The 11,734-nt window shown below is 38.8% G+C and overlaps 1 protein-coding gene across 6 annotated transcripts in view; it reads left to right on the top strand.

The window, feature by feature from the left end:
* Window positions 1–2,733: 2,733 nt before the first annotated feature.
* Window positions 2,734–11,734, top strand: part of Vinc (vinculin) — a 37,302-nt gene continuing 28,301 nt past the window's right edge. For all 6 annotated transcript variants that reach the window (XM_034980801.2, XM_069506702.1, XM_069506701.1 and 3 more), the window contains exon 1: window positions 2,734–2,920. In XM_034980801.2, the coding sequence (XP_034836692.1) occupies window positions 2,864–2,920 (57 nt within the window). In that variant the 5' untranslated portion in view covers window positions 2,734–2,863. The remainder of the gene's footprint in view (window positions 2,921–11,734) is intronic.

Here is an 11,734-nt window from a genome sequence, read left to right as displayed (position 1 = left end):
GACATTTTAGACGCAACTTAGACAGTGTCTAAATTGTATCTAAGTAAAACCAATTGGTCATGTGTAACCAGACTTGAATATTGTTGTCGTTGGCTGGTTTCGTGGTAGGCAGTGTCTACCTACATTGTGTCTAATTCAATTAAGTAGGTACCTTAGTTAACATTGTGTCTAATGACAATTAAGTACCTTAGTATGTACCATCTTAGTACTAAGTTGTGATAACCTAGTGGTTAGGACGTCTGCCTTCTAATCGGAGGTCGGGGGTTCGATCCCGGGCACGCACCTCTAACTTTTCGGAGTTTAATTACTTAAACGCACATAGCGTTTCAAGTAATTAAACTCCGAAAAGTTAGTCGCCACTAGTACTAGTGGCAAAGTTAGTCCAAAAATATCACTCAATCTCACTTTAACGGTGAAGTAAAACATCGTGAGGAAACCTTCATGCCTGAGAGTTCTCCATGATGTTCTCAAAGGTGTGTGAAAGTCTATAACCCTTCTCACTCTGAGAGACCTTGATACTTACATATTCGTCACCAAAAGACAAGAATCAGCCGCTCGGCCACGGCTTTACCTCAGCTAGGTACCTACGTAGTCAGCTGCCTGAACATATCCATCAAATTCGAATAAGAAACAATGTATGAGGCTTGTACCTATAGTGAATAAAAAAATCTTATCTGTTGCCTAATAACTAAGTGTCTAAAATAGCAGTGACTTATTTATTAATTTGTCTAAAACCTTCTAAAACTGAAAAGTTTCGTATACCTTTCGATTAAGTCATTTTAGACATAACTTGAACAGTGTCTAAATTAGGACTAGTCCCTATATTGGCTGAGAAATATGAAGGTAGTTGGAAAATAATTAGTTTACCTATCAGATTATCAATTATTTGTTGTACATACACAGATACCCAAACTGAAAAGGTTGTTGTTTTTAATAAACCTAAACCATGTTATGTGAATGTGTTTTATTAAATGAAATATAGGAACCATTCTAAAATATAATATTATGTAACTTTTGTAAATAAGTATATTACTGATTGTCAATTTTATTACCATAAGCTTAAATCCATATACAGACCTTTTAAACATCGTGTTGATAAGGGCAGTTCTAGACTATCGTTTTTTCTGCGTTCTAACGCTTGTTTTGACATGGGTACAGGCGCGCTAGATTATTTTCACGCTTCAATAAAGGGAACATGGCTGCACTCGTTCATTAAATCGTGTTCGTTCAAACCAGCAGTCAGTAGTAATTTGGATTATAATATACGCACTCGTCTACGCGCGGCTTGCACATATTATAACCTTTTTTTTAATTCATAGACTATCGCTTGGCTGCAATCAGATCTGCTGGCAAGTGATTATATTGTAGCCTAAGATGGAGCACGCTTGTCTAGAAAATGCCCATTCTCTTGATTTGAAGGTACCTACCCATATTAAAATTGGAGCAGCAACTGATGCTTAGAACTTATAAGTGCGTGTGACGAAAGGCGTAAAAAAATCAGCTTAGGTATACGCGCAAAGTAATGCTAATCTGAAACTGCTTTAAAATTTACAAAGAATTTAGTATGTAGGTAGGTAGGGCTGTACCTACCCAACACAATTAATTTTAATCAAAATCCTTGCGATCACTTGTTTACCCATCTTATTTTTTGTAACGTGACTTTAGATACATAATTACATGACTTAATTTTATCTATTTTGTAAATTAGAATAATATTTCTTGTTCTTAGATAGTTAATTCTAGTAGGAGTTTAACAATTGAGTTACTAAAATTAGCACCCTAATTAAAAGTGATCTCATTAACTAGATCGTTAAGAAACCCTGTGCACAATAGATTTTTAGTTAGTTACCTACATAATTTATTTGTTAAGATGTTAGTACTTTTAAGTTTCAACGATTTCCTTGTGATAGTAATTTATTATTTAATAACAATTCCTATCTACACAAAAAATGAATAAAAAATGTTTGCTGTAAAAAATTGTTGTTTAAAACTGTTTAGAAATCTAATAAGAAAATAAGCATAATAAAATAAGAGCTAATTTGTGGGAACTTTTATGGCTTTGTTAAGTAGATTAAATCTAATATTTTATTTTCTGCGATTACCTATTCTTGGCTTATCGGCCTATAGTTCTTATGGGTACGGAGCGTTTAAGCGTTTTCTTTTTGAGAAATTTTCATTTTCCACCTTAGCGTCAAATTGGCTCTCATTTTGAGTATGTTTATCTCTGATTTAGGTACATAATTGTTACCTTAAATTTTATATTATTATTTTAATGTTCGCACGTATTAAAGACTTAATAGAAATTATCTAATTTTTTGATTTTAAGAATAATAAAAAATATTTGAATACAGTTAACTACTATCTTATTTGAAAAACCTGTGATCTCTTAATATTCTAGTCTGACCTTACCTTAATTTATAAAAACGTCTATGGTAAAATAATTACTTTTAGATCAAAATGTAGGTAGGTACCTAGATATTATGATTATTACTATACAGAATTCTCAAAAAAATTAATTACTTCTCAGTTGTCTTCAGAGACGGGCAGATATCAGAAATCAACCACTTAAAAAAGTTTTATAAACTATAAACTATACATTTATAATACTACAAAATTATACAAAACTCAAACAACTCGAATCTAGGGCTGAAAAAAGCATAGCACTTGCGTCAAAAATGACATTTTTCTTGACAATTCGCAAACTTCACAATTTGAATTTTGACTTGTGAATTTTTGACACAGTATTGTTCTGTCCGTATTGTGTTTTGGTTGTGTTTTTATATAATTTGTGTTGTAAATTAATTTCGTGACTGCTGTGTAGTGTTACTTTTCTAATGTTATTTAAGTGTTAACAGCATCCAACATGCCGGTGTTCCACACAAAGATTATCGAGAGTATTTTAGAGCCAGTGGCTCAACAGGTGAGTCATACTATATTTAGAATTTGGACCGATTAATTCTAATTAACTTGATACCGAGTCCTCATTCCAATAGACGAACACAAATTGCACATTACTCACATCCTGAACAAAGTTTTGAGACTTAAAATATTCCTCAATATGCTAAAGTTACTTTAACCTTTCGGAGTTTGTGTAAGTATTCGAGTCGTATGATAATACGACACCCGACACCTCTGTTACAAAAAAAGCAACGAAGCTTGATTTTGTGCTTTGAGCATTTAAAAGTACATAATAAAACAAAGATTTCACACCTGCCGATGTGAGATAAAAGTTCATAAAGTATTGTTTACGTTAGCGATCTCGATCGCGCCTGGCATTATGTCATCGCTGTAAAATGATTGTGAGGGCCACAGTAACACCTATATGACTATATTAGGCATTGACACACTCGGCAGCTGAGAGTTTTAATGATACAACTTAATTTTTTGCTTGTACTTGTACATAACCTCACAATTTGTTGCTAAGATAAATATTTTCATTCAAAATGTCTTATTTGTGACCAAACCATATACTAATACATATAATACACATGCATAATACCCATACAATAACATAGTATAATAATATTGTAAATTGATGACTTGAAAAGAGCAACCGCCGAGTTTCTTGCTCGTTCTTCTCGGTAGGAACGGCATTCCGAACCAGTGGTAAATTAAACTAGTTAACGATTCAAAAGCACTTGTATAAGTCTACTTGAATAAAAAAAAAAAAAGATTCCGACGAATTGAGAACCTCCTCCTTTTTTTGAAGTCGGTTAATAAATTCTATTTTATTCTACCTGATAGAGATCAATCTATGTATGTAAGGGGTAATCTCCAGAACGAATGATCTGATTTTGAAAATTCTTTTACTGATAGATAGCTACATTAGCCTCAAGTGGTCCATAAACTATATACCTACGTACCTACCTTTATATGTATTCATGCCCAAAAGCTAGTCCATACTAATATTATAAATGCGAAGGTGTGCGTCTATCTGTCTGTTTGTCTGCTAGCCTTTCACGGCCCATCCGTTCAACCGATTTTAACGAAATTTGGTACAGATATAGTTTGCATCCCGGGGAAGGACATATGCTACTTTATATCCCGGAAAATAAAAGAGTTCCCCCGTGATTTTTAAAGACCTAAATCCACGCGGACAAACCTGCAGGTATTGTCCTGTATATAGGTATAAAGTCATTGCTCTCCATAATTAGGCACAGGAAGCTATAGACAGCTGTTATGAATGAAGTCATGCAAACTCAAACACAATGAACAGTGATTTATGAACCATAACTATTGACTTGTGGTTAGTGAAAAAATGATGATTGCTATTAAGTACCTACTTAATTTACTTAATATTATTAATATCATTATTAACTTCATGCCTGTGACTTTGTCTACATGTTTTAGGGTTCTGTACCTACCTCAAAAGGAAAAAAACCGGCCAAGTGCGAGTCAGGCTCGCGAAACGAGGGTTCCGTAATACAGTCGTATTTTTTCGACATTTTGCACGGTAATTCAAAAACTATGATGCATAACAATAAATAAAAATCTGTTTTAGAATGCACAGGTGAAGACCTTTCTTTCTTCACTTGATATAGTTATATTACTTCGAAAATTGAAAATACTAATTATTAATTTTAAGACCACAATATAATTTTTTTTGTGTGATGTAACCACAAATTCACGGTTTTCAGATTTTTCCCCCAATGTCAGCTAAAAGACCTACCTACCTGCCAAATTTCATGATTCTAGGTCAACGGGAAGTACCCTGTAGGTTTATTGACAGACAACAAAGTGATTCTATAAGGGTTCTGTTTTTCCTGTTGAGGTATGGAACCCTAAAAATGGAACCTTTATAGGATTACTTTGTTGTCTGTCTGTCTGTCTGTCTGTCAAGAAATCTAGAGTTGGGGTATTATAATATTGGAGTAAGTATAAGAAAACCTATAAAAATAACTCCGAGCCTTCGAATAAAAGGCTAATTAAGGGCTCGAGCCTTTTGGATCACTATCTAGAATTACCGAATTGCGCAATACCGCAAATTGCTAATGCGCGTGACCGCCATTTTAATGACGTCAGCACTATACTAAAGTTTCGATGGTATAATTTCGGCTGACGTCAAAATAACGTCATTTCGATGTTAATGAGACATGGTTCCAGCGCAATAGCAATTTGTGGGTCTTATAATATTGTCCTGCGGTCTTAGACGTGAAATTCTGCTCCCAAACAAATTATTGAGAGTTGAGACATGTCTATCATCATCTGTTTAAAAAAAAACATCGCAACAGATTACGAAACAAGTTTACGATTCGGATTTTAAATTTAGGCGCCAACATTCGTCCGGAAACCGCCGTAACCGAGCGTGGTGAGTCAGGGGCTAAAATTAGCGAGAGTTATTAAGAATAGTTACACCTGACTGTTTTGTTACGGTGAAGTAAAACATCGCGAGGAAACCTGCATACCTGAGAGCTCTCCACAATGTTCTGAAAGGTGTGTGAAGTCTACCAATCCGTTCATGGCCAGCGTGGTAGACTATGGTCAAAACCCTTCTCACTCTGAGAGAAGACCCGTGCTCTGTAGTGAGCCGGCGATGGGTTGATCATGATGATGATACTCCAAGCAGGCACTTATCCGATGTCTGACAAGACTTCGTAATGACTGCAATTGTTGCGATTCCCATGGGAATAATAGTATTGGGGATAGCTAACTATTTACTTCCTGCATTGCAGACTTAATGGGTAGTGGGTACAATTTTTTAAAATCATAATAGCGGATTTCATGCGCTTTAGAGATGACTAGCTTATGCCCGCGACTTCGTCCGCGTGGAGTACCTAAACAAATTTTAAACCCCTATTTTACACCCTTAGGGTTATCTTTAACAATGGGATTTTTACATAATATGAGCTTAATAAAATATGTCATACTGCTAATTGCAAAAATATTAACTACAAAACTTCAAACTTCTAACTTCAAAACTGACAGACTTTCATACAAACTTCAAACCCTTATTTTACCCCTTTAGGGGTTGAATTTAGAAAAATCCTTTCTTAGCGGATGCCTACGTCACAATAGCTATCTGCATGCCGAATTTCAGCGCGATCTGTCCAGTAGTTTGAGCTGTGCGTTGATAGATCAGTCAGTCAGTCAGTCAGTCATTCAGTCAGTCACCTTTTCCTTTTATATACATATATAGATATAGATTTATGCTAAACCGTGCCGAGAACGTGCGGTGCCGCGTCCGACGCGCGGATGAAGTCGCGGGCATCAGCTAGCAAATAATAAAATTGTAAATATCTACTCTGTCAAACAAATGAAACAAACAAATGAATATTCATATCCACCGTCTATCGTCAAGGTTTCAACAGTCAACACCTATGATACCTAACTCAAATTATATTTTATTTGTAGTTATTTCTTCTGCAGTGGTCGCCATATGGCACCCGCCCACGCGGTGCGAAACGGCGCCTTTGTTTCGTCACGTACGTGTGACACTTGTTGTGTAATTATCTCAGGGTTTCTGTTGACATTGGGGCCGATTCTCTTGTACACAATCTTTAAACTAAACTAAATTAACAGGTCTAAATCTAGTGCTATCCTTTTCGGCAAGCAACATTATGAAAGGGATAGCAATAGATTTAGACGTGCTATTTTAGTTTAGTTTAGAGATTGTGTAGAACGGAATTAGCCACATTGTCTTGTTAGGTCTAGACTTCTTTATAGTCGTACTAACTGATGACCGCGACTTCGTCCGCGTGGATTTAGGTTTTAAAAATCCCGTGGTAACTCTTTGGTTTTCCGGGATAAAAAGTAACCTATGTCACTCTCCAAGTCATAAACTCTACACATGCAAAAACTCACGTCAATTTGTTGCTCCGTTGCGACTTGATTGAAGGACAAACCAATAAACCAACAAACAAACAAACAATTTATAATAAGGGTAGTGATTCCTTATTGCTGAAGGTCGAGGTCTAGACTTCTTCTTTATAGTCGCACTAGCTTATGCTGGCAACTTTTTACACAAATTTCAAATCCCCATTTCACCCCCCTAGGGGTTGAATTTTCAAAAATCCTTAACGGGTGCCTACGTCATAATAGCTACGAGTATCTGCATGCCAAATTTCAGCCCGATCCGTCCAGTAGTTTGAGCTGTGCGTTGATAGATCAGTCAGTCAGTCAGTCACCTTTTCCTTTTACATTTATATAGATTCCATACAGATATGCAACAGTACATTGGCTGTCTAGCGTAAAGGTGAGGTTTCCGTCGTAAAGATCGCTCGTAAACAAACACTGTGCTACGGTGAAAAGGGCATGGCATTTTCCATTGTTGTTTATGAGACCTTTTCTATTATGTTGTATAGAAGCAGGCGTTACTTTGCGGAAGTCCATATACAATGAACCAAAAGCCTAATTTGCTATAATCCGCTGAAACAGATCGAATCTGTATGGTGCAACATGCAGCATGCGAAATGCACCGCCCGCCCTCCCAGAATAGAATAGAATAGAATGTTTTTTTATTCATGTAAACTTTTTACAAGTGCTTATGAATTGTCAGGTAGTTTTAATTTACCACTGCTAACCATGCAGGAAAAGCAGCCACTCGGCAAGCAATACGCAGCACCACACAAATCCCAAACACACTCGACGCACGTTTCGCCCCGACACCGGAGCATCCTCAGGAGATGTAGACCTTACAATGCACAATTTTCCTGCATGGTTAGCAGTGGGAGGGCGGGCGGTGCATTTCGCATGCTGCATGTTGCATCATACAGATTAGACCTGTTTCAGCGTATTACAGCGAATGAAGTTTCTGGTTCATTGTATAGATATCATGGACTTCCGCAAAGTAACGCCTGCTTCTATACAACTCTAATTATTATTTTAGATAGCTGAGGAATTTGTGTAATTTTTAATTTATACAGCTTCAAACTTCTTCTATCGTAGCTCTAACGTATCCACTTACAACGAATGAGGCTTGATTTTTTAAATTTCTGCCCCAGCTGGGAATAGAGCCCAGAAACCCCAATTCGTAAGGCCGCAACGTCCATGCCAGGGATATTGTCATGTAAATGGAATAGATCAGTAGATGATGGCTAAACACATTAGTTGAGGGGTGGCCGCGCCTTGCAGCCCCACCTTTGACGCTATCTTCAAGGGCGGACGGGAGTTTATATTATAGAATCATATACTGCGGCAAAATATTGGACGGGTTTTATTGAGTGGTGCGGAAATGTAGAAATTCTGCATTTCTGTCTGTCTGTCTGTCTGTCAAGAAACCTACAGGGTACTTACTTCCCGTTGACCTAGAATTATCTTTGGCAGGTAGGTAGGTCTTATAGCAGACATTAGGGGAAAAATCTGAAAACCGTGAATTTGTGGTTACATCACAAAAAAAATTAAATTGTGGTCATGAACTAATAAATAATTAGTATTTTCAATTTTCAAAGTAAGATAACCACATCAAGTGGGGAATATGAAAGGGCTTCACGTGTTTTTTATTTATTTTTATGCATCATGGTATTTGAATTATCGTCCAAAATGTCGAAAAAAATACGACTGTAGCACGGAACCTTCAGTGCGCGAGCCTGACTCGCTTTTGGCCGGTTTTTTGAGAAGTTCCCTAAGAGCGGGGCACACTATGCGTTGCGGCGCCGGAGCGGTATCACTGCATAGAAATATCTGTGGCATGTCACACGATGCGCTCCGGCGCCGCACCGGACTTGCAACCACCGAGACGAGGCGGAGAGGGGTGAATGCGTTGCGGCGCGTGGCGGCACTGCTGAGTTGTTTATGCGTCATAAGGAAGGACACTGTCCAACGCTGCTACGGCGCCGCTGCGACATAACAACGTTGCGGCGCCGCACCGCTCGTGTGCCCGCTGATACGGTGAAATCTTTGCGGTGCGGCGCCGCAACGCATCGTGTGCCCCCACGCTAACTGTCGTGAACTGGGACAACCCTCCACCTCCCATGGCCCCACCAATCTCTCGGTTATATGGGCCGAATCGCGGGAGGGCGCCCGTTCGGTACTTGCTCTTGGCATTTTCCCGGGGCGCCTTCTTGACTCCCTACAAATTATTTTTGTCTCTTCCTTGTCCCTTATGTCTGTGTATGTTATGTTACTGTCGTGAACACCCACATTAGTTATGCTAGAGCCCTAAATAAGGACAAGAGACGAAACGTGCCTGTAGTGCCCTCTCGAGCTTTCGCCTCCCGGCCAGTTGAGGAGACACGTACAAGATAAACATCCGCACAGATAACAGTGTTGACGCGATAACGCCTTTGTGTTGCACCAACATTTACGTTAACACCATTCTTGAGACTCAGTAGGTTTCGTAAAAACTGCATCAATCATTATTACAATCTCAATTGTTGTAATGGGTTGTTGTTGCAATAATGCATTCAACAATTCACTACTATTCAACAAGCTATATTATTATTATTATTAATTACTAGCTGATGTCCGCGACTTCGTTGGCGTGGAATTAGGTTTTTTAAAAATCCCGTGGGAACTCTTTGATTTTCCGGGATAAAAAGTAGCCTATGTCCTTCCCCGGGATATAAGCTAACTCTGTACCAAATTTCATCAAAATCAGTTGAACGGTTGGGCCGTGAAAAGCAGACAGACAGACAGACACACTTTCGCATTTATAATATTAGTATGGATTTTAATTTAATTGCAGTTGTGAGTGAGAAAGGTGATCTGAAAGAAACTTACCGCTTGACATATTGACATCATCGTCATCATGATCAACCCATCGCCAGCTCACTACAGAGCACGGGTCTCCTCTCAGAGTGAGAAGGGTTTTGGCCATAGTCTACCACGCTGGCCATGTGCGGATTGGCAGACTTAACACAACTTTGAGAACATTATGGAGAACTCTCAGGCATGCAGGTTTCCTCACGATGTTTTCCTTCACCGTTAAAGCAAGTGATATTTAATTAATTAAAACGCACATAACTCCGAAAAGTTAGAAGTGCGTGCCCGGGATCGAACCCCCGACCTCCGATTGGAAGGCGGACGTCGCGTCCTAACCACTAGGCTACCACAGCTTCTATGAATATTCAAAAGTATCAACACTGGTAGGTTTGCAACAAAATAGATAAGGTTGAACCGGCTCCTTTACAAATGAATGGGCTCGAGGAGTGTTTGGTCATTATTACCCCTATTGTTTACGTTCAAGTGGAAACACGCCAGCTTATATTGAATTCACTATACATTTGTTAAGCCTCAATAGCTCAACCGGTAAAGGAGTGGACTGAAAACCGAAAGGTCGACGGTTCAAACCCCGCCCGTTGCACTATTGTCGTACCTACTCCTAGCACAAGCCTGACGCTTAGTTGGAGAGGAAAGGGGAATATTAGTCATTTAACATTTTTTTTTTTTTTTGTGATTTGCGATCAGTCCGAGGACTTTTAGCAAATTAGGTGTAGGATATTGTTTTGAAGCGGCTGCTCCTCTTTAGGAGCTAGCACTCAACTCTTTATTGCCTATCAAGAAGCGAGGTCGAGAATACATTTTCTCTTTAGGCGTCTCGGGTAGTCTTCAATTAAGAGCCTAGTGGCTAGTGGATTCGGATGCATCAGAAGCCGTTCTTTGTAGCGTTTCGCTAGCCCCCGAACTTCCTCCTTTATTGATATTACGTTCAGGTTCTGATGGAGTTCTTCATTTGTGATAAACCACGGCGTGTTAGCGATCGAACGTAAAATTATATTTTGCATTCTCTGTAATATGTTGAGGCTGGAGTCACATGCACTACCCCACAGTTGTGCGCCATAATCATTTCATAGTCATTTAACATGGCTATAATATTCTTTTAAAAAAAAGTCGAGTACTATAGACCATTACCGTAATAGCGTACGTGATACCATTGCCTACTATGGCACGCAAGCCTCACCTAGCATATGGTTTTATGAATGAATGTGCCAACGTCCGTGTAAGGATTGTTGCGTACGCGCACCTTGTATGGCGGCGGCGGCGCACGCGCACGTCCGTGTCGATATGTGGTGTTGCCGTGGGTAGATGCCATAATAATGTCGTCATACTATCCATACTAATCTTAATATATAAAAGGAAAAGGTGACTGACTGACTGACTGACTGATCTATCAACGCACAGCTCAAACTACTGGACGGATCGGGCTGAAATTTGGCATGCAGATAGCTATTATGACGTAGGCATCCGCTAAGAAAGGATTTTTGAAAATTCAACCCCTAAGGGGGTGAAATAGGGGTTTGAAATTTGTGTAGGCCACGCGAACGAAGTCGCGAGCATAAGCTAGTTAACATTATAAATGCAAAAGTGTGTCTGTCTGTCTGTCTGCTAGCTTTTCACGGCTTAACCGTTCAACCGATTTTGACGAAATTTAGTACAGAGGTAGCTTGCAACATAGGCTACTTTTTAATCCCGGAAAATTTAAAAGTTCCCACAGGATTTTTAAAAATCTAAATCCACCCGTACGAAGTCGCGGGCATCAGCTAGTATACTATATACTAGCCTCGATAGCTCAACGGTTAAAGGAGCGGACTGAAAACCGAAAGGTCGCCGGTTCAAATCCCACCCGTTGCACTATTGTCGTACCTACTCCTAGCACAAGCTTGATGCTTAGTTGGAGAGGAAAGGGGAATATTAGTCATTTAACATGGCTAATATTCTTTAAAAAAAAAATGAAAAAAAAAATGTCGTCATACTGGGGTCGGATTAAATCAGATTAGCAATGTGGCTAATTCAGTTATACACAATCTCTAAACTAAACTAAAATGGCACGTCTAAATCTATTGCTATCCCTTTCATA

Source organism: Maniola hyperantus, chromosome 23 (assembly GCF_902806685.2).
Source record: "Maniola hyperantus chromosome 23, iAphHyp1.2, whole genome shotgun sequence".
In the NCBI taxonomy this organism is placed as follows: Eukaryota; Metazoa; Arthropoda; class Insecta; order Lepidoptera; family Nymphalidae; genus Maniola; species Maniola hyperantus.
This window is presented reverse-complemented; position numbering and strand designations above follow the sequence as displayed.